This window comes from Kogia breviceps, chromosome 1 (genome assembly GCF_026419965.1).
Source record: "Kogia breviceps isolate mKogBre1 chromosome 1, mKogBre1 haplotype 1, whole genome shotgun sequence".
NCBI lineage: Eukaryota > Metazoa > Chordata > Mammalia > Artiodactyla > Physeteridae > Kogia > Kogia breviceps.
Genome location: NC_081310.1, coordinates 24,588,074 through 24,610,303, shown reverse-complemented (window position 1 = coordinate 24,610,303; position 22,230 = coordinate 24,588,074). Strand labels below are relative to the sequence as shown.

The following is a 22,230-nucleotide window of genomic DNA, read 5'->3' as shown; positions in this document are numbered from 1 at the left end:
TACCGAAGGAAACGCGAGGATTTGTGAGTGCCCAGGCTTCCTCCGGAGACCATGGCAACCCCTAACCCCAGCCCATGCTTCTGTGTCCTTCTCTGAGTGCTGGGCAGTACCAAGGGAAGGAAGCCATAGGAGAAAGGGACAAGTATGACCGGAAGTGCCCCAGGGGCCCTAGAGGGGAGCCCCTAAAGGCACATTCACCAGCTTTCTTCTCCTTTGGCAGAAGCCAGTTCGTTCCCAACGTCCCAGAATGGAATGAAACAATGAGGCTTTACACCACCGAAGTCGTAGGCTTGTTTCATGAAGCATTTCCTCTCTGTGGGGGAGCAGTGGGTGGGGCGAAATGATCAAAGTTGGTGGAAGGCAATTCTTTCCAAAGTCCAGATCTTGAAGTGGCCCCAGAAGGTGTGGACATGCCTTGGTTTTACTCTTCTCACCTTCCTTAGAGGGATTTCGAGTTCGATGGGAACCTTTATCGGTCATGTGTACCCAGGGCTGTTTCTACTCTCATATGGACTGTATCAAGCGGTAGCGGTCTCCAAAGCTGTGATAGTCAGTGACTCTTTCCTGTATCCCTCATCCCCTCCCAGGAATAAGGGGAGATGGGCCAGGCTGTGGAAAATATCCTACGGAGGTTTGCTGAAGATGCTGGCTGGCTCCGGCTTGATCGTGTACGAGATCAGCTGCGTGAAGAGAGGGCTGATACTGATGAACAGGGAGCTGCCACCGAGATTTATGTACGCCCAAGAGTGGCAGCACCTCACCATGTTCATCCTTCTCACCCTCAACGGCTGTGTAGAGGTCGTGAGCAAGAACGTGCTGCCTCAGCGCTGCGTGCCCCTAGAAGAAGGGACCCTGGTGCTGACTTTCTATGTGCTCCTGCTGTTGCTGGTGTCACATGCTCAGGACTCAGCAGGGGTGGAGCTGCAGGTTCACTCCCTGCTCATCTTGGTGGTGTTGCTGCTGATGCTGGTGTTGACCGTACAGCTGTGGGTTCCCGACACGTTTCGACTCTCAGTGATCGAGACCTTTCTGTTTCAGATCATGGGCTCCTGGCTGGTACAGGCTGCCTTCATTCTTTACAAACCAATCACTGGCTACCCATGGCAGGATGATGACATCAGTGACATCGTGTTTGTCACCACCTTCTTCTGCTGGCATGTGATGATCAATGCTTTGTGCCTGCTGGGAATCTATGGCGTCCCTTCCTTTTGGCATTGTTGTTACCGTCCCAGCTGGAAGCTGACGGGGTCCAGAGAAGCTCCACGTTACACGAGCACCGTGGGACCCCTCTACAAATTGCTGCGGGAAGCGGAGCAGTCAGTCTGGCAGACTCTCAACCTCTAGCTGGGTCTTAAACATCTGGGCTCAGATCCTAGTGAGGGCTGAGGATAACAACTGTTGTGACCAAGTTTTCTGATCCTTGCTATTTTCCCTGAATTCTTGGTTCCTAGACTCTTTCCAGTTACCTTTGTTGGGGGAACTCCTTTTTTGTCTACCTCTCATACACATTGATGGCAGATGATGAAAAAGCACAGGTGCTACCAGCTGCCCATTTCTAGTCATTTGAGGCCGAATTTTATAATGGTAAACCTCAAGTAATCAATTGATATCCCTAACACAATATCTCTAAAATATCCAGTGTAGGTAATAAACTTGCATGCTATTAATTTACTATAGTATTTGAGATGTAACAGAGAAGCCCTCCCCTTGAAGGCCAGCCAAGAAAAGACTTCTCACTCTTAAGGTTGGGGGGAGAAATAGGCAATTCTCACAAAATTCCACCAGAGGGCACTACATCCACATCACCCGAGCCATGCCTCTCATGCTCCAACCCAGTAAAAAGTCTCCTAAGAACCGGTTCAAAAAAAGTGGGGGGAGGGGAAAGGAGGTCAGGAAAAATATAGAGCCAAGTTTACGTATTGTCCAAATATCTAGAAAATGTACCCAAGCGTTGTTTGCTTCCCGCTAAAATTTGGTGTGGAAATGTGAAATAAACAAGGATTCAAATCAACTCATGGGATAGGAGCGAGGGAGGATGGGCTGCGGATCCAGTTGAGGATATCTTTGGGAAAAGCACCAACTAAAGGACACACTCTGATCCGAGTCAGTTTTTGACCACAATGCTAAATTTCCTAAACTTCTAAATAAGCTTCAATAATGTTCCAATCAATCTAGAGAACAAAGATAAATCCAAACATACCTTGAGAATAGGAAGAAAATTTGTCTATGAAGATCCCAGATTCACAAAACAACAAAACAGATTATTAAATACACAAAATGATCTCCAAAGATTCCTTTAAAAAGAACCTGTCATACAGCAATTTTTCCCCTGGTAATCTAGTTATTCACAAAGAATATATTGAATGTCCACCACTGTATGTAAGGCACTGGGTAAGCCACAATGCAGGATTCAGAGGTAAACTAGTTGGTTCCTGGACTGGGTACTTTCCTTAGTGGGTTCAGTAGGGATTTCGGAGTTTAGAGGTGGTAGCCCAGAAATGCATCATCCACAGCCTGAGAAGGATGAAGGAAGGGAAACAGAAAAAGGCTCTCAAGGGAATTGCACCTTGGAAGCATATTAGCCTGTGAAATACTGCACTAAGGTGAGTCCAGCTAGTTCCTGCAAGTGAGCAAGTCCTCAGCTTCCTCACTGGTCAGCTAGAATGATTTGAAGGTTCATTCTAGAATTGTACAGCTGTCATTTTCTCAGTAGCACTTATTTTACCACGTCATTAGCTAAGATGAACTTAATTCCTCCCAACTCTCCAAGTGGTTTCCTATTAGAGACAAAATTTGGGGTAGGGCTCAGACCCAAACCTTCAATCATAAGGTGTACGCTGGGAAATGAAGTGTTCTCTATATTTGAATGGTTTCCAGGGGCCTTCAACAAAACTCAAATCAGACAAAAAAAAAAAAAAAATAGCTGAGACATGAATTTCTAATTTCCTAACCTGAGCTTAAGAATATCAAACAATCAGAAAAGAGATAAAGAACAATTCCTCTGGGTTCAGTGTTATATACCAAATTGACGTAAAACCTGGTCTTTCCTTCTTTGTGTACTGTGAAATTTGAAGGCTTGGTCAATTGCAGCTTTTCCCCAAAATGTGCTTTAAGAGTAATGACATCAACTTCCAAGGCTGTTTCTTTTTCTTTTGTTTTATTTTTGTTTTGCTTTAAGATATACAATGGTCTATTCTTTTGGAAAGAACTGGCCCGTTGGTTTATTAAAAAAAAAAAAAATTTGTAATTCTGGGTTGGGTTTCCAGGGTGTTCCTCAAGCCTGAGTCTCAGCTATGTCTCTTTAGCCTAAGCTAAGGGTTTTGCTCAATGCGTACTGAAATCATTCAAATGTTAGAAAAACTCCATTTCCCAAACTACATGTTCTGGTTGAAGGTTTGAGTACGTTTGAGCCTTACCCCAAATCTTGTCTCTAATGAGTGCAAGGCAACCAACCACACAGGCCCTGGGAAGGCACGCTCAGATCGCTAGATTAAGGGCTTACGACCTGCAGAGTGAGAATGGGTCCTTTAAAAGAGAGAGAAAGAAATTGAGAGAACTCGCAGGTAAAGCCCACCCAAGACAAGGCCTTTATTTCAAGTAGCAGAACAACGCTGAAGAAATGCTTTTTTTTTCGTCCCCAGTCATTTCTGCAGATTTGGAACCAAATGTTTACCTGTGATATTTCTCTCCCACTCCACCCACCCCTTGGACACAGCTGTTCTATTCTAAGAGAGAAAAACCTGACTTCAAAGCACATGTAACAGAATCCCCTGTGTGCTTTGATACTGGGTGTACCAGGAGACAGAAGAGTTCATCCTCAAGTGCTCTAATGCTTTTTAGGAGCGAGTGGAGAATGGGGGCGGGTAGCAATTTAGGGAAGAAGGAGAAAGAGAACAAAGGGCAGCAGACACAGCAAAGTCAAACAGGATCAAACAGTCCATTCTACTTCTAACTTCTCTAAAAGTATAGTCTGGGTTTCTGGGGGCGAACCAGTTAGTTTAAGGACTTTCTTCTGCTTTTTCTTCCCTCATACTCTTTTAAGGTTCCCTGAGCAATCATTGGATTCATTTGGGCCCTAATTCGGTTGGGTTAAGTAAGTATGGGGCTGACTAAGGGGGACAAGGCCTCTTGTTCTGCCTGAAAAACTCAGTAGTCGTGTATTACCTTCCTAACCCTCACAAAGTATGCCCCGTCACATGAATGGATCAAAGCAAATCCATTTCCATTCTTGGAAAAGCAGCTCAAAGCACATGTTCTCTTGATGGTGCCGCTGTCATTTCTGTGTGGTCAACAAACATCAGTTATTGACCACTCAACCCTGGCCACTACTGGGGGACACTAAGATGAATAAGCTGCTCAGGGAGGTTAAGACACCAGCAAGGACAGCAGGCACTCACAGACTAGAAGCTTTAAGAACTGCACATGCTTCTTACTTTTCCATTTTCTATTCTGTGTGCCATCCCCACCTCGGGTGCTGGTGGTGACGAGTACAGTAAAAAGCTCTGGCTCACTTCTGGCAGTTTGGCAACTGGAAATTAACATTTTTTAAAACAAGAACATGACCTTTCCCCTCCCTCACGCCCCCTCCTCAACAATTTAAACTCAAGACCTCACAGAAAGAAATGGCATGAAGACAGCTCACTTTGTTACCAGGTCTAAGCCCACTCTCATAAAACCAATGGTAGAGCATTACACGAAGTTAGCAAATTGTACTTCACAGGTTGTGGTGGGGAAAGAAATAATCCAATCCCATCAGATTATCTTGGCCTATAATAATTATTATTGCTCTTTTCTAAAAATGTACTATATGCATGTGCCATCACAATTAAGCCTTACAATATACAAGGTAGCCGTTATTCTTATTTTGGAGGCAAGGAATCTGAGGCTCTAGGGCTAAGTATCTACCCCAACACAAAGCTGGTAAGAAGTAAAGCCCAGATCTGAACCTGCATTGACTGAACTGAAGCCCAGCTTTTAACCATCACATCGAAGGATCACATAAAGGATGGAATCCCTTACACTTGCAAGGCGACTTACCTGGTCCACAATGTTACCTGTCTGAAACGTACCAACAGCCCCTGTTTGAGATGAATCTTGCATCTCTCATTTTAAATCACTACAGTGTTAGACACACTTTCACAGGGAAGGGATGTTGACCAAAGAAGCCAAATTATGTGTGTGTGGTCACAGGCAACATTTCTTTTCCATATTTGTGGTACAAAAAATAACCAGAAGAGCAAACTTCTTCCCTTCCTCTTCCAAAGGCCCTGGAAACATGACTTCTTAGTCTTCAAACAGAAAACCTCAAAGTCTCAAATACTGGGGCTCTTGAAAGATGCAATAAAGGCTAGACACCATCAGATGGATTCAGGCAATAAAAATAGTATGATCAAGTAATAGCACTGGTAGCAATGAAAACACTATATTCACGTGTGTGTTGTGTATGTGTTGTACACATATATACATATATATAATTATTGTGTATCTGTTGACAAGCATCCACTTCAAGACTGTGTTCACATACACGTTTTCTCAACTATCATAGCAAGGCTATGAGGAGAGAGGAGGAAGGGGTACTGATTCTCATTCTCCATATTACAAAAACGTGCAATAAATTACCTGACAAACAAAAACAGAATTCGTTTTAGGAATTCTCAATTTTTGACATACCCTGAGATGCCAAGACTTCACCTTCCTTTCAGCTGCCCTCGGGAAACAGTTTGCACACAGAATTTCAAATCTGATGGGTGACTCTTAAGGTTCTTTCTTTTTTGTGTGTGTGTGGTACCGCGGGCCTGTCACTCTTGTGGCCTCTCCCGTTGTAGAGCACAGGTTCTGGACGCGCAGGCTCAGCGGCCATGGCTCACTGGCCCAGCCGCTCCGCAGCATGTGGGATCTTCCCGGACTGGGGCACGAATCCATATCCCCTGCATCGGCAGGCAGACTCTCAACCACTGCACCACCAGGGAAGCCCAAGGTCCTTTCTTTTTTTTTTTTTTTTTTTTTTTTGCGGTAAGCGGGCCTCTCACTGTTGTGGCCTCTCCCGTTGCGGAGCACAGGCTCCGGACGCGCAGGCTCAGCGGCCATGGCTCACAGGCCCAGCCGCTCCGCGGCATGTGGGATCTTCCCGGACCGGGGCACGAACCCGTGTCCCCTGCATCGGCAGGCGGATTCTCAACCACTGCGCCACCAGGGAAGCCCCAAGGTCCTTTCTTGAACCGCTTTACTGAACAGAATTTCAAATCTGATGGGCAACTCTTTAAGGTCCTTTCTTGAACTGCTCTATTTATTTTATTTTTTTAAATTAATTTATTTTATTTTATTTATCTTTGGCTGTGTTGGGTCTTCGTTGCTGTGCACCGGTTTCTCTAGTTGCAGGGATTGGGGGCTACACTCTTAGGTGCGGTGAGCAGGCTTCTCATTATGGTGGCTCCTCTTATTGCAGAGCACTGGCTCTAGGCATGTGGTCTTCAGTAGTTGTGGCTCACGGGCTCAGTAGTTGTGGCTCGTGGGCTGTAGGGTCCAGGCTCGGTAGTTGTGGCGCACGGGCTTAGTTGCTCCGCGGCATGTGGTATCTTCCTGGACCAGGGCTCGAAACCGTGTCCCCTGCATTGGCAGGCGGATTCTTAACCACTGCACCACCAGGGAAGTCCTGCTTTATTTATAGATGAGGGAACCTGGGCCCAGAGAGGCTGCGAGAGTTGCCTCAGGTGTGGCAGAGGCAGAATCAGGTCTCCCGACTTGTGTCTCCGCCCACCAGGATCCCTTCTGTGGAAAGAGACAAAACACAGCACTTTCACTACCAATGTGAGATCCTAGACTTCTGTTCACATCCCCAAACCCGCCGAAAGAGCCGGGGAGGGGGCTCTTCCAGGCCTACCTCCGGCAGCCTACTGTCTGCGCCGCCCCCTCCGACGCCTGGCCAAGGCTGCGGCGAACCCAGGGCTTCCCCCGCCCCACGAGCTCCCTCACAAACTGGACCCAAGGGCCGGGAAAGGGGGCCGGGGGTTCTCTAACAACAAAAGGCAAAAGTGGGTGCCCGTGGGTCAGAATTTCCTCTGGGAGCTCTGGGGCGTGCAGTGTGACCTAGTAAGAGAGAAAACTCTCCCGCAAAATATCCGACCTGGATGCAATACTGGGCTGCGGGGCCGGCCCCAGGCCAGGCGGGCGGGGACGCCGCGGCGCTACGCGGCAGCCCGGGCCGGCGGGGTCCTTCCCGGCAGGCACTGGGCCCTCTGCCGCCGCCGCCGCCCCGCCCTTTCCTCGCTCCCCTCCCCCACACCCCCTTCCCCCACCGCCCTTTCCCTTTCTTTCTTTCCCGGGCCGGCTAGCCCCCACCCCGGCAGCGCCCGCTCGGCGGCTCGCCCAATGGCCGCGGTGCCGGGACGCGCATCAGCTGATCCGCCCGGGCTCCGGGCCTCTGGGAGCCAATCAGGGCGCCGGGGGCGGCCCCGGCTGCCGATAAAGTGTGCGGGGCTGCAGACTGCCCTGCAGAGCCGAGAATGGGAGAAGAGCCGGCAGCATAGGCAGTTCTTCCGGCCACCTCGCCTCTCCTCTCCGCACCTCGCTCTCGCGGCCTGCCCACCCTGCCGCCGGCTCCCCGCCCAGGTAAGCGTCTGGCCGGCCCGGAGGGCTCGGAAGTGTCGCTCGGCGCCCCCGCCGCCTCCCGAGCCGCCGCGCTCTAACCGATCGGCTGAGCTCTTCTCGGCCCCTTCCTACCTCCTGCTTCCACTCTGCGCCCCGGCCTGCGGGCCCTCCCGCTTCCTTCCGCGGCCCGTGCCTCCCGGCGGGTCTGGGTCGGCGATGGCGGGGCGCGCGAGTCGCCAGGGCTTCGAGAAGGGCGGGGAGTTGTTTTGATCTTCCTTCAGCTGCTTGCGGCCCGAAGCGCCGCCCCTGGAGGTCGCTCGGCCGGGCGAGCAGTGGAGGCACTGCCCGGGCCCGGCGTCCCCGGCTCGGCCGTGTGGTGTGCGTGGTGGATGGAGTGGTCCCTTGCTGGAGCCTCGCTCTCTTCCTCCGCGGAGGCGGGCCCTGGGGCGGTCGTCGCGGTTAGCCGCCTGCGCTGAGGCGAGGGGCAGTGAGCGTCTGTGTTGCGGCCCGCTCCCGCCGCGGGCTCCCGGGGGCCTACCCCTGTGACTGAACAATGGGGAGCCCGGGATGCGGCATGGCCGGCGGGCGCGGCGGGTGGAGAGGCCTGGCCGGCCGGACAGGGGCAGCAGCGGCACGCTGTCTCCCCGGCGGATGTCCCCATCCCCCGCCCCTCCTAGCCCTGGCCTTGGAGAGGGATGGCCCCCTCGGCTAGGCCCTGAGATAAAGACGGGGACCCAAGGGGCGGGGCGCCGACTTTCGGGACCTTTCTGTGGGAAAGGGCTGCTCTCAAAGTGAATTATCCCAACCACCCCGGGGGCGGGAAGCGGGGATCCTCCCCTGGCCGCAAATCCATGAAGAAAACCACGAACGAAGATGACGACCTGGAGTCTCGGTCCTCGGGGCCCCCCTTCAAATGCTTCGGCTTCGTCGCCTACTCAGTGAACGCTAGAGAGAAACCGCGAGTCAAGACCGAGACGTTGACCCACCAGCCTTCGTATTCCCGCTCGTCCCGGTCCGATCCCGACCGCTCTCCGACTCCTCCCTCTCCCTCTTCGTCTCCCTCGCCCAGAAAGCTCCGGTTCCTGGACCAGCAAGAGCCGGAGACCCACGAGAGGCGCGAACCCCACTCCAAAAGGAGAAAGACTGAGGAGGGCATCGATACCGTTGACCTTATGTGGCTGGGGTGAGTGAGGAGAAGGGATGAGGACCCCGGCTCCCACGGCGGCTGCAGAAACAGCTAAAAACGGCAGAATCCCATCCCTCCCAGCACCCACCACGTAATCTTGGCGCCTCGGTGGCACCAGTTGATATAGTAGACTAGGCTGGTGGCATGCAACTCGTCACCAAAAAGAGCAGGATCCGAGGCTTAAAGGGAGACAGCGTGGTTTGAAATTGGAGGTGTAACAGGTTGGGCACGAAAGCCAGAGACCGGGTTATAGCTTTTAGTGGGAGCTGAAAGGGTCAGGGATTGCTCCCTCTGGCTTTTAAAGGCAGGATGGGCGTCGGGGGTGGAATTTGACTGACCAAGTCTTCTAGAGGGAGTAGGCAAAGGTCGTGGTTGTCTGCTAACACTGCTTGACAGCTTCTCCTCTTTCGGGGGGATGGGGGGAAGGGTGAGGCTGTTGGAGGGAGAAGCAGTTATGTTTTCAGCTGGGCAAACATGGACGGTTGCCCATAGAAACTTTGCCACTGTACTTCAGAAAGTCACCCAAGTCATTGGAGGAGAACAGTGTGTTCCCTTTCCAGCCACCCTGGGCTGTCGACAGCGGAGGGAGGAGGGGTAGAACGTTTCCTCTTAATGTTGAGATTTGGTTTTGTGGCTTCAGTGTCTCTTCTTTCAGGAGTTTTGCGGTGGAGGCTCGCAGTTTTTAGCATGCCTCAGCTTTTGAAACCCCAGAGCTTTTTGATTTAGAAGTGGGGATTTCTTAATTACTTGAAAAGTTCTCTGGTGGAATCTGGTCAAACTTAAACCTCCTCTCTGAAGTGAGAACTTTGCCTCAGACTGATGCAAATTATGCCAGCGTGTATCTTAGAATCCAACTTGGATTGGCTATTTTTACATCTTAGTAATTGTAATAACTGCTGTTCTTTTAGGAAGCCACCAGCCTCTTAAATCTTCTAGCTAGCCCCCTTGTTTCATCTTACCAACTAAATGGGGGTGGGGGTTGTTTTTTGGAAGGGTGGAGGAATCTTCTCTTACTGAGATATATCCTCTGGGGTGTAAGGAAAAGGGAAGACTTAACCCAGAGATCATAGCAGCCAAGCCTTTCTGTGGCTGGATTTTACTTGGAGACGATGTCTGTTCAGCAGACTTCCTGTTTCAGAACTTTTGTATCTTCATTGTGTTTTGGATTTTTTTTCTTCCTCTAGTATCTTAGTGTGAAAAATGAAGCAATTCCTCTACCTCTGATAAACTGCAAAAAGTCGAGCTTAGTGCTCACAAGTTTAGATTCTGGCTTGAGGAAGCTTATAAGGAGACTTTTGTCTAGTATAAAAGTTTAATCTCCCTGAAAGCAAGTTAAATAAATGTACTTTTGAGTGTGTGACTTCCAAAGGGAGGGGCCACCACTCCCACTGCTTCTTGATTTAATTGTCCTTATTGGGTCAGAGGATCTGTTTAGAGTTGTTGTTCTTATTTTATTTTATCTTGTCTCTCTCCAGAACACCTTCCACCATGGCCACCTCAGCGAGCTCCCACTTGAACAAAGGCATCAAGCAGGTGTACATGTCCCTGCCTCAGGGTGAGAAAGTCCAAGCTATGTATATCTGGATTGATGGTACTGGAGAAGGACTGCGCTGCAAGACCCGGACCCTGGACTGCGAGCCCAAGTGTATAGAAGGTGAGACACTGGGCTGGGTGGGGGCAGCGTGAGGGTGGGCGGCAGCCTGAGACCAAGCCACCAGATTTGGCCTCTGTAAAGCTTTTCGAAGGCGGGACTTTTCAGACTTCATTCAATCAACATTAAGCTCCTCCACTGCCTCCAAGCATAACAGTAATGGACCCCTTCATTTAAATGAAATCTTGCATGTAAGCCAGTATAATAAAGGGAAAGAGACTAAGTCTTGGGGAGAGAGGGGTTGGAAACTTTGTTTACTTGGGCAGTCCTACTTAATTGGCCCTAAGTTACCGCCAGGAACCCAGTTTGAAAACCACCTCTCTAACCTGACTATGCCATCTACTTTACAAACTCTTTGAATGCTGTTTCAGACTCATGTGTCACTGAGGTTCTACATGCAAAACAAACACCCTAAAGTGGTCTCTAGGACCAGCCATCATTAGTTTTTAGTTGATGCCACTTCTGGAAATTCTTAAACTGGCTGATTGCTTATCCTACAGGAGGTATTATATGAGTTGTGACAGCTTCATTCTTTTGGTCTAGAACAAACCATAGCCACTCTCCTTCTGGAAAGGGACCATGTTCCATCATCTTTTACCTGCTTTTAGGTTAGGTTACTCTTCTGATAATGTTCACATTTGAGCAAATGAATGAATGTAATATAAAGCATATACTGTGCGCCTGCTATGTGGCAGGTATTGGATAGGCCCTGGGAATACAAGATGAGAGTCTGGTCTCTGCCTTCGGAGAACTCACAGTCAACTGGAGTGATGAAGGAACTGGCCTTTAAAACATAGTGTGGATAAGTGACATGGGAGCACCGTTGAATAAGTCATCCAGCTAGTGTCTGTTTCCTCGTCTGTTAAAATAAGGACACCACTTGAACTAGGATAGTCCATCACACAGTGGGGGGGAGGAATTAGAAAGAAGCAACACAGTTGGCTGTCAGAGAATCTTTATTTCTCCCTTTGAGGACTGACTGACTGACTGGTGATATCCAGTTTGTCTCCTTGGTGTCCAGTAGACTTATTTACAGCGGAAACATCATTCTTAGGTTGTTCTTGTGACTTACTTCTTTGAAGAAAGTGATGAAATGGTCTTACTTGGAACTCAGATAGGAAGGACTGTAGGGCTACTTGCAAACATCAGGGTTTGCATGTTAATGGTGGCAGTCATGCATGCCTCACTGGCTTTCTGGACAAGAGAGCATAGATCTTGTGAAGATCTGAAAAGTTCCTGTGCATTTTAACTATAATTTTCCCCTCTCTTTTTACCCCAGAGTTGCCGGAGTGGAATTTTGATGGCTCAAGTACTTTTCAGTCCGAAGGCTCCAACAGTGACATGTATCTCGTCCCTGCTGCCATGTTTCGGGACCCTTTCCGCAAGGACCCCAACAAGCTGGTGTTCTGTGAAGTCTTCAAGTACAACCGAAAGCCTGCAGGTGTGTATAGGATAGGTATGGATACCCCACCCCAATCCATGAACTGTAAAGGTGGGCGGGAGAGGATACTCCAAAATCGGTATTGGAAAGACAAGCTTATCTCAGAACTGTCTTAGAAGTCTGAAGGATTGGACGTGGACCTCTCCGTCCTGAACTTCCTTGTTCAGAGAGGTTGTACGGTCCATCCTCCCATTGTTGGTTCCATAAAACAACATTGGATTCTTCTAAATCTGTTTGCCGGGGGCATGCCGCATGTCACAGTGCTCCTTCCTGTAGACGTTAGGAACGTGGGTTTTAAGTTAGAATGTTGGGTTTGAGTTCTAGATCTGCCACTTACTTGGTATGAACTTGGGCAAGTTATTTTTCCCCTGTACTTTTCACTTCCCCGATTTTAAAATGGGGAAAATAATGAAATCCGTCTCATAAAGTTGTTTAGAGGATTAATTGAGTGAATATGTGCAAATGATTGAGAAGAATTATATGTTAAATATTGGTTGCCTTTTCATTCCAGAGAGCTTGTCTTCTTTCTCTGTCCACTGACTAAAATAAGAGCATCTTGGTTCACTAATAACATACGTTTGCCTTGAGGTTTGCTGTAACTGCACTTTTGGTTTTTGTCTGGCATACCCATTGCTTCCAGTTCTCCACCATTCACCTTTTTAAGCTCAGCTGGTGTCTCACTTCCATGCAATCTCTTGCCACACTCGGCCAGTGAGACTTTTTGGCAAGTCACTTAGTGACTCTGGACTTTTCTTGTCTTTGTTTTGAGAGGCATTATCAAATTGTGGTAAAGGGCCTGAGCTCTGAAGTCGACAAGCAGGGTTTCCTGACTTTGCTGCTTGTGCTGTACCCTGGGCAGTCTACCTACCATCTCTGAGCCTCATTTTCTCATTTGTAAAAGCGGAGACTCGTAATACCCACCTCAGGGCTGTTAGGAAAACGAAGTTGGGGGTTTTCTTTGATGTAACGTAGAGGTCTTAAAATTGTTCCTGGGACATAGTGAAACAGCCATAATGAATCTATAAAGTTCTGTTCTGGGTTAGAAATTGTTCCCAGTTGAGCTTATCGCATTTTATTTTATTTTATTTGTACTAACCAATACTATAGAACTTAGCACTTTATCTGCTCACCTGGAATGTAAGGCTCTTAATAGGCAAATGATTCTCAATAAAAATTGTAGATTTGGCTCTAAATGCTTGAGAAACTAGGAACAAGTCTGACAGCTAGAAGCAGTTCTTTTGTGAATAGAGGGTTCAAGTGCCTGACATTTGGTATTTGGGAAGGAGCCAGCTTGCAGATAAGGTGAAAACTTGCTCTGTTCTGGATCCACTCCCATGTGACTTTGTTGTAACCCAGTTTAGTTATAAATAAAGCCTTTTGAACGTCTCCCTGCAGATATATAATCATAGCTTCTCTTAATCATCCCCTTTTACACCAACCGGGGCACAGAAAGGTTAACACTGGGTCAATTCAGCTTATAATCAACATCTCAAGTACCTGGAGTCCAAGGACTATTTCGCATCAACGCAGGGATTCGGCACATCTCTAATAGTGTGTTGACTCTTTTTCCTAGAGACCAATTTAAGGCACACGTGTAAACGGATAATGGACATGGTGGGCAACCAGCGCCCCTGGTTTGGAATGGAGCAGGAATACACTCTCATGGGCACCGATGGGCATCCCTTTGGTTGGCCTTCCAACGGCTTCCCTGGGCCCCAAGGTAAGTCCCCTTGGTGAGGGGTGAATCTTGCTCCTCCCCAAGTGCTTAATTAGCAAGGAAAGTCTCTCTGTCCAGAGATGGGAGTGAATCCTTGTGGATCAAAAAGCTAGGGGAGAGAATCCCTGAGATTGGCTGAAATAATACTTACTGTAAAGAGAGAGAGCCCTCGTGCTACCCAAATCCAGACGTGAATGTTGAGACATTAACATTGCGGGAAAACCTTTGGCCCTACTGAGAATGTGGCCAGGAGGGCCCCCTGCACTCCACTCCTGCACCTCCAGGTGAAGGCAGGGATGGTGATTCCAGAGAGCAAGTGTTGAGAGCTTTCTGACTTCTGACTTTGGACTGTGCATCTCACATAGATAGGAATTTTCTTGATGTCCTGCCTCTTGACCTTCCATCTTGACGCCTCTGCAGGTCCCTACTACTGTGGTGTGGGAGCAGACAAAGCCTATGGCAGGGATATCGTGGAGGCTCACTACCGGGCCTGCTTGTATGCCGGCATCAAGATCGGGGGCACGAATGCCGAGGTCATGCCTGCCCAGGTAAATGGCTCTAGTCCATCACCTTCCCCACCTAGAGGCGAGTGGGGACTTTTGCTAGCAAGGGCTGCTATGGGGCCCCGCTCCTTAACCCAAGGTCCTCAAGGTGGCTTGGAGTAGAGGTGAGAAGGGTGCACGTGTCAGAACCTCTGGTTTGGGGTGAGCAGTGGGTTTTGCTTTAAAGGCCAGTCTTCTCGTTCTCTCCAGTGGGAATTCCAGATAGGGCCCTGTGAAGGAATCGACATGGGAGACCATCTCTGGGTGGCCCGTTTCATCTTGCATCGTGTGTGTGAAGACTTCGGAGTGATTGCCACCTTTGATCCTAAGCCCATTCCTGGGAACTGGAATGGTGCCGGCTGCCACACCAACTTCAGCACCAAGGCCATGCGAGAGGAGAGTGGTCTGAAGTGAGTGCCGCCTCCTGCTGGGGCTGTTTCACTCTCTTTGCAAGAATACTTGCCAAGGGTTTGATGTATTGGGGACGAGTAAACCGCCTTCTCAGTTCGTACCTTAGCGCTTGGCTTCAAAAATTGTCTTCTGGTCCTGTCATTTTGTTTCTATTTGAAAAATACCCAAAAAATACTCTAGGAGTAGGATTCAAGGATGGTGATAGGGGAAAGTTGACACAGATGAATGCATTTGAAAGTCTTTAGTAAGAACTAAATTAGCAACAGTACAGGCTTATGAATGAATTTAATGCCTGTGGGTGGGAGAAAGAAAGTCCTTGATTGGGGTCTTTTCATTCAACAAATGCCATCTACTGCATGTCTAGCACTCTTCTGAGCACTAAGAGACACAGGTTACAAGGCAAAGTGCTGCCCTTGTGGAGAATTTGTTCTCCTGGGGCCATGTTTTGCTGAATTAGAGCCTGGAAAACAGTCTTTGGTAGATGAGTCACTCCATTCTTGGATCCACACCTGCTCCTCTGCCCTTGAAGGGCGGGTTTCCTGGTGGCAGGTTGGACCCTCATCTTAACTGTCTCCTCCAGGTACATTGAGGAGGCCATCGAGAAACTAAGCAAGCGACACCAGTACCACATCCGAGCCTACGATCCCAAGGGGGGCCTGGACAATGCCCGGCGCCTAACTGGATTCCACGAAACCTCCAACATCAACGACTTCTCTGCCGGTGTGGCCAACCGTGGCGCTAGCATCCGCATTCCCCGGACTGTCGGCCAGGAGCAGAAGGGTTACTTCGAGGACCGCCGCCCCTCTGCCAACTGTGACCCCTTTGCGGTGACAGAAGCCCTCATCCGCACGTGTCTTCTCAACGAAACTGGCGACGAGCCCTTCCAGTACAAAAACTAAGTGGACTAGACTTGCACCTGTCAAAACCCCTCCTAATCCTACATCCTGCTTCCACTCTCGCCCCTCTCACCTGTCATAATAGCTGTTAACTCAAAGGGCGGGATATCAAGGTCTTTTTTTATTCCTCACTCTTGCTTTCTTTGGCCAGGATAGAGGGGTCAAGTTCTTAATCTCTTCACACCCACCTACCCCCCCCCCATTTTTTTTCTTATGACTGAAGCTTTCTAGTACGTTAGTCGGGGCGGGGTTGGGGAAACATAACCACTGCTTCCATTTAATCAGGTGTGTTTGTCCAATAGGCATAGCTATCCGGACAGAGCATAGTATTTGTGAAGGGAGGGGGAGGACTTTCTCTGCGTGGTAGCTGAGTGGGGGGCAGGGGGCTTGATTCTGTGGTAAGGTTAGGTTTTCCCTTTCTTGGTGAGAAATTCCATTACTTACGAGGTTATAACCAACTTTCTATTAAAAGTGAGAATTAGGGGAGAAGGAAGGGTGGGAAATCAGGTAGGAAAATGCCCTAGATCTCCTAGTGCGGTGCTTCCCTTGCCTGGGGCTAAATGCCCTGACAAGCTCAGCATAAATGGATGGATAGCCCTACCTTAAAATAAAGAGTTCCGTGTTGTTTGGTCCTCCATTTATAACACAAAGCAGAGTAGTATTTTTATATTTAAATGTAAAAACAAAAAAATTATCTATACGGGTGTGCAGATAAATGTGTGTTTTCTCCTTAGCGAGTAAAAACCATTCTGTTCACGGGGAGCCAAATTTGAGTTGAGTAGTCGGGTCTCCTTTTGGGGGGGGGACGGGGGGTGCTTGACAAGTTGGCTACTGGGCTCTTATCCCCTCACTACCGCTTCAGGGCTTCTCTGCCCCGCTCACCCTTCTCGGGAGGCTGACACGGGTTGGCTGTGTCAGCCTGCGGGAGCAGCGGCCGGTCACCTGAGCCCTGGGGCTTTGGTTCAAAAGACACACACGTACTTGTACACACAGGGGTTTGGAAATATGAGTTGGCTGGTCAACTTGAGCATGTTACTGACAAGGGGGTTTGGGGGTTATTTTCTGGTGGGACTAGCATGTCACTAAAGCAGGCCTTTTGATATATTAAAAAAATTTTTTTTAAAGCAAAACAAGTTTAGATTTTAATCATATTTGTAGGGTTTCTAAGTCTTTGTTTTACAGAATTGCTTGTTTGCTTCAGCTGTCTCCTTCCCATGTCTGCTGTTGGAGATGAGGACAGGTCTGGAGTCAAAACACTTGTAATTTTGTGTCCTGGTGTCTATCCTCTGAGTGTGAAATATTCCCTTCCTTTGTTTAGATTCCTGAGGAGTTTTTTTTTTTTTTTTTCTTTTATAATAAAAACAAACCCCACCCTTGTCTCTACGTTTTCCCTACTGTTTCTGGCTGTTTTTATGTTGGTTGCAGCAGGCGGGCTATGGTTTTTTCTTAACCATGACAACTTCTAATTGCCATGTACATACAGTATGTTCAGAGTTAGATAACTACTCATTGTAAACAAACTGTGTTAACTGCCCAGAGCAGCTCTTATAAATCAACCTAACATTTATAAGATCTCTTCTGACTTGATTCTTTGTGATTCTTTTAAATCCCTATGTGCCACTTCGTTCCCTTTTACTACCAAAAAAGGGAGTTTTTAAAAAGAGGCAAAGTAAGTTCAGGTTTACCTGTTCTTGGAATTAAAAAAAAAAAAAATCTTTCCTGAGTTGCCAGCCAGATCTTTCCCATGCTTTGGGAATTTGGATATGTGGGTTAAGGCATATCCCAGCCCTAGAATTTTGCAGTAGGGTACAAACACCAGCCATCCCCTACATGTGCTCCAGAGCTTGGCTTTGACCTATCATGCTATCACATTGTTTTGAATACCCCTCTGGCTTAATTTTATAGTAGCCTAAAGTGTTTAGTGTGCCTTCAACTGGTCTCACTATCCCTACTGGTGTCCATTTCATCCTGTGCCCAGCTGCCAGTGATTCATCTAAATAGCAAATATTGACCACGTTGCTATGCTGGTTAAAGCCTTCTGAGGCTGGCTGTGCTATGCCTGGGATACGCTTTTCCTTGCACTAGACCAGTGAGCTGCTCATGATACCCCCAAAAGCACTATGTTGACACCTCGGTGCCTTTGCTCCCCGTCCCTTTCCCTGGAAATTCTTCCACCTCGTCCTGGCTTCTTCCTACCTCAGTTCATTTCCACATCAGGCTGGGTAGGAGCTCCCTCCTGCTCTCCAGTGCTGTGCACATACCTCTAGCAAAAGCACTTATTCATCCTTTGACCTTGTAAGGTACCAGGTATTGTGGGCAATCGTAATTACCTTTTTAAAAAGTAGTGTCCTCTATCAGTTTGGAGGTAGCTGGTGCCTGTTACAGCAAATTTATAGAGATGAGTTTTCTTTGGGCAAGTGCTTATTGCTGTAGTCTTAGGTAATCCTAGATATCTGCATTTTTTTTTCTAAGTTATATCCCATTTTCAAAGTAGGATGATCTTATCTATTGGTTTGCTGAGAGTGGTCCCAGTTTGCACCATGTTTTGGCATGATTATTAAGAGTGCCCTCTTGCTCTCGGCGTTTTCCAGGTATTGCTGATAAATTATTTCTTTCAACTGAAGCTCTATTTCCCTCTCTCCAGCCGAAGTTGGCTTCCCTTCCCTGGGTCAACAGCACAGTTCTTGGTGAGGGGGTATTCTGCACAGCGCAAGCACTACATTAAGGAAATAACCTGAGCACTTTGCTTGTGTGCTCATTGTAAGCAATTCTATGACAGATTATGTAGAAAGGAATTCTCCATGTGATCAGGATTTAGGTGGAAACAACTAGTATGTTTCCTTTTCCACCCTCTTACATAAGAGTTAGCTTTGACCTACAGGTCACAGTGCAATCCCCTTCTATTTCTAAGGTGTTTTTTATAGCTCATTTAGCAGACACTAGGTTACTTTATAACTATCAGTGATAGATTAAACAGAATGACGGCCAAGCCTTCAGCCTTAAAGAGACAGGCCAGTATTCACAAAAGGAGTTTCTCCATTTTAAACACGAGTTCCCTTAATTCCATCTTGCCAGTTATTGGATCAAGAGCTAAATGACAACACAAGCTAGTAGAAGAACGTCAAGGAGCTGATAAAGGATTCCAAGGAGTTCCTTGGATGGTTACTACTGGGATCATCAAAGAAGCCAAATCTGCGCTGCTGGGTAGAATGTTACCGTAGTGGATAAAAGAATTTCCTAGGGCTTCCCTGGTGGTGCAGTGGTTGAGAGTCCGCCTGCCGATGCAGGGGACACAGGTTCGTGCCCCGGTCCAGGAGGATCCCACATGCCGCGGAGCGGTTGGGCCCATGAGCCATGGCCGCTGAGCCTGTGCGTCCGGAGCCTGTGCACTAAGATGAACTTATGTTTTACTAAATTTTTTTTTTTCGGTACGCGGGCCTCTCACTGTTGTGGCCTCTCCCGCTGTGGAGCACAGGCTCCGGACGTGCAGGCTCAGCCGCCATGGCTCACGGGCCCAGCCGCTCCGCGGCATGTGGGATCCTCCCGGACCGGGGCACGAACCCGTGTCTCCTGCATCGGCAGGAGGACTCTCAACCACTGCGCCACCAGGGAAGCCCTTACTGAATTTTTAATGACTGCTGGCGTGGTTGGTTCTGGCTGGAGTCAGGCTGCCGAGAGCCTCTTATTGCTTTGTGAGTAGTGGCAAGTTACCATGTCATTCCAAAGGCTTCAGGTAGATTGCTACTGTAACCAATTTGACTTGATTAGAGCCCTATCATTTTATAGGCTTTAGCTCAATCACCAGCTACTCATTAAAAACAAAGTCAACTTGATTTTATAATATGCAGATATATGCACACATATAAAATATAGACACATACCATATTGGGACATATGCCTATATGTACACATTAGAACACAATCCAGGTACCCTCCATGAACCTTCTGCAAAAGCTATAGCACTTTATAAAGGAGACAGGAACTTAAGAATATCTCTTCCATAAGCAGTACATATTCAAGCAGATTCACTGGTCTGAAAAGCTGTCACTAGGAGTGGGGAGGCAGGACATAGATGCTATAATCATTCTCAAAGCATGGTTCTACCGCCAACCCTTTCTAATTCTACCCTCTCCTGTGCTTAATGGACAAGAAGTTTTGGGGCACTGCCAACTAATTATTTATCTATGATTCACTGCCTGGAGCCCCTCTGATATAAAGGGCGTGGTGTCCTAGTCCAAGTGTCTATGCAGTTCCTATTGTCATTTGATGACTTGCTTTTGCAGGGCCTTGGGCCTCAGCAAGTTGTCCTCTTTCTCATGGATTTCAGATTAAGTTACTTGCATTGTCTTGAGGTTGTGACTGTCTCAGCTTCCTCTACTCCTCCACCTTATGGCATAGTCAGCAGATCTATAGGCTTAACTCCAGTGGGTGCACACTCGTCAAATCTAAACTCTGCATGACAGCCTTTCTGCACTTGCCTTTCAATAAAGATTCAGAATAACTCCTCCTTTGTGACTATTATTCTGCTCTCCTGACGTTAAATGGAAGAGGCATTCAAGATACCTCCAAAATTTAACAGATATAATGTGGACCAAATAGGCACTATTTTTGGTGTTTTGGTGCAAACATAGGAATGAGGGTGTCAACTGAATAGAAATTCTTCCTCTTCTTCATGACCCTCCCTCTTACAGCTAAAATAGTGTCATTGGCTTCATGAAACAGTATGAGACTTCAGGACATATTGCTATGTATACTAGCTTATCCTCCAATGATTTTTTGAGCTGTTTTGATAACTTCTCAAATAATGCTATATAATGAAGTACAGTATCATACTGGTAGAAGGGAGGAAAGAGGAATGGGGGAGGGGCAGAGAAGTGACTTGTCTGGTCTCTGGCAAGGAATTTGTGATATATTAAGAGAGACAGTATAGTAGGAGAATCCACTTCCCCAGGGCTTTATTTACAAGATAGGATCATGAAATGAATGTATTGGGTTTCTCCTCCGCAAATAACCTACATCCAGACTCATTCCTAGGTGGGCTTAGGAACCAGAAAGTGCCACTCTATTAACATCTTTACATAAATACATTATGGCCTAACCTACTTAAGGCACTGTAGCCATGTAAGCCTTTGGTAAATGTTTGTCGAATTAACTGGAAAGGTCATTGTCAGTGTCAGTGGCTAAAAGAAGTGAATAGAGGGTGGAGGATGGGGGTGGGAGGGCAGTTTATCACAAGCATGAATCTTAGATGTTAATGATTTGTGTATGAGCTTCCTTACTCCTGCAGTTCGTCCCAAATTACCTGGTCCAGAAATAGTCTCCTCTCCCTGGTCCCAAATGCAGGACCTTCAAGGATGATCACCCCAAATGCTCTATCCTGGAAACAGCTGAGTCTTGCAGGTTCCTCCCTTCCCTAAGGAGGAGACAGTTTGGGAACACATTGATACCTAGACTATCTGGCATTAAATATTCATTTGTACAGAAATTGACACCATCCTAATAGAATCAGCCCAAGATAAACTATGGACATCCCTGAAATTCCTTCTGGATTTAGAATTCCGTGCAGTGAACCATGTTCTACCGTGAAGTGAAGCAGTTAAGGGTTAAATTTGCTTTCTTGGAGGATGACTGCTTTCAACTTACAGTTATTTATTTGTGGTCAAGGTTCACAGCTAAATTCAGAAAGTCAGGGATGTTGGAGAAGTCTGAAAGAAATAAACAAGTCACACCTTGACACAGGGTTTCTTTGGGGGGAAAAAATATGAGGCAACATTTTAGTATGAGTAATAATAGGAATATTTAACCTATTTAAAACTCATTTCTTCTAGATTAGAGAGAACAGTTTCTCTCTGTTTGAAGACTCCTGCTTCATGTACAGGAATCTTAAAGGTGGATGACAATCTTTCCCAGGGAAATTATCCCAGTACTCTCCATCCCTGAGGCATATATGTAATTTGAAAGCATTGAAGTGTGTTACCCATCATTGCATAACAAATTACTCCAAAAATAGAGCAGCTGAAAACAGCAAATATTTATTATCTGATACGGTTTCCTGGGGTCAGGAATCTGGGAGTGACATAGCTGGGTGGTTCTGCCTCAGAGTTTCAAACTGTCAGAGCTGCAGTTTATGAAGATGTGACTGCACTACAGGATCTGTTCCCAAGCTCAGTCACATGACTGGGCAGGAGGCTACAGTTCCTTGCCACACAGGCCTTTCCACAGTGCCACTAATGACACATCTTTCTTCAGAGTGAGTGAAGCAAGAAAGAAAATGAAAGCGAGAGAGAGAGAGAGAGAGAGAGAGAGAGAGAGAGAGATGGAAGACACGGTCTTTTTATAACCTAATCTTAGAAGTGATATCCCATCACTTTTGCCATGCTCTATATGCTGGAACTGAGTCACGAAATTCAGTCCATGCTTAGAGAAAGGAAAAGCTCCACCTCTTGAGCTTGGGCCAATCTTTAAATGTATCAGCTTTGGCCCTGAGACAATAGTAAAGATTGGAGTATTATCCTGGGGAGAAAGTCTTTTATTTACAGTTTCTGGTTTCATTTCTTTGATTCCTGTTTTTAATGATTCTCTCTTGTCTGTCAGAGAGTGGAATTAACGATTTCCAGTTCAATGCCTGCACTTAATTGGGAGCGAGGAATAATTTGGATGTCTTGCCCTTTCTGCATCCCAAACAGGAGGAAGGTCCCCTGGGAGCCATACAGGGAACACGGAGCAGGCAAAAAAATAGAGGCAATGCTTCCAGGGACCAAAAATGCACCCAAGTGTGTGTGCATATAAAGTAAATTCC

At 47.4% G+C, this 22,230-nt stretch overlaps 3 protein-coding genes across 5 annotated transcripts in view; 2 read left to right on the top strand and 1 right to left on the bottom strand.

Annotated features, from left to right (window-relative positions):
* Positions 1–5,860, bottom strand: part of RGSL1 (regulator of G protein signaling like 1) — a 99,425-nt gene extending 93,565 nt beyond the window's left edge. Inside the window, 2 exon segments of the mRNA XM_067024403.1 lie at positions 5,671–5,695; positions 5,789–5,860. Coding sequence (XP_066880504.1) covers positions 5,671–5,695; positions 5,789–5,860 — 97 coding nt within the window.
* LOC131759641 (transmembrane epididymal protein 1A-like) lies at positions 460–1,344 on the top strand. Its single transcript, XM_059069048.2, has one exon. It carries the CDS (start codon positions 460–462, stop codon positions 1,342–1,344), a length of 885 nt encoding a protein of 294 aa, XP_058925031.2.
* A 1,306-nt stretch (positions 5,861–7,166) lies between the features above and the next one.
* On the top strand, positions 7,167–17,001 carry GLUL (glutamate-ammonia ligase). 3 transcript variants are annotated; one of them, XM_059069008.2, is made up of 8 exons: positions 7,167–7,608; positions 8,657–8,770; positions 10,249–10,427; positions 11,704–11,865; positions 13,439–13,585; positions 14,003–14,130; positions 14,335–14,534; positions 15,116–17,001. In XM_059069008.2, exons 2-8 carry the CDS (start codon positions 8,760–8,762, stop codon positions 15,432–15,434), a joined length of 1,146 nt encoding a protein of 381 aa, XP_058924991.1. In that variant the 5' UTR covers positions 7,167–7,608; positions 8,657–8,759; the 3' UTR covers positions 15,435–17,001. The 3 variants fall into 3 exon arrangements, with proteins under 3 accessions (XP_058924991.1, XP_058924997.1, XP_066885081.1); XM_067028980.1 differs by having other exon boundaries at positions 7,483–7,608; positions 8,412–8,770; XM_059069014.2 differs by lacking the exon at positions 8,657–8,770.
* The last annotated feature ends 5,229 nt before the right edge of the window (positions 17,002–22,230 follow it).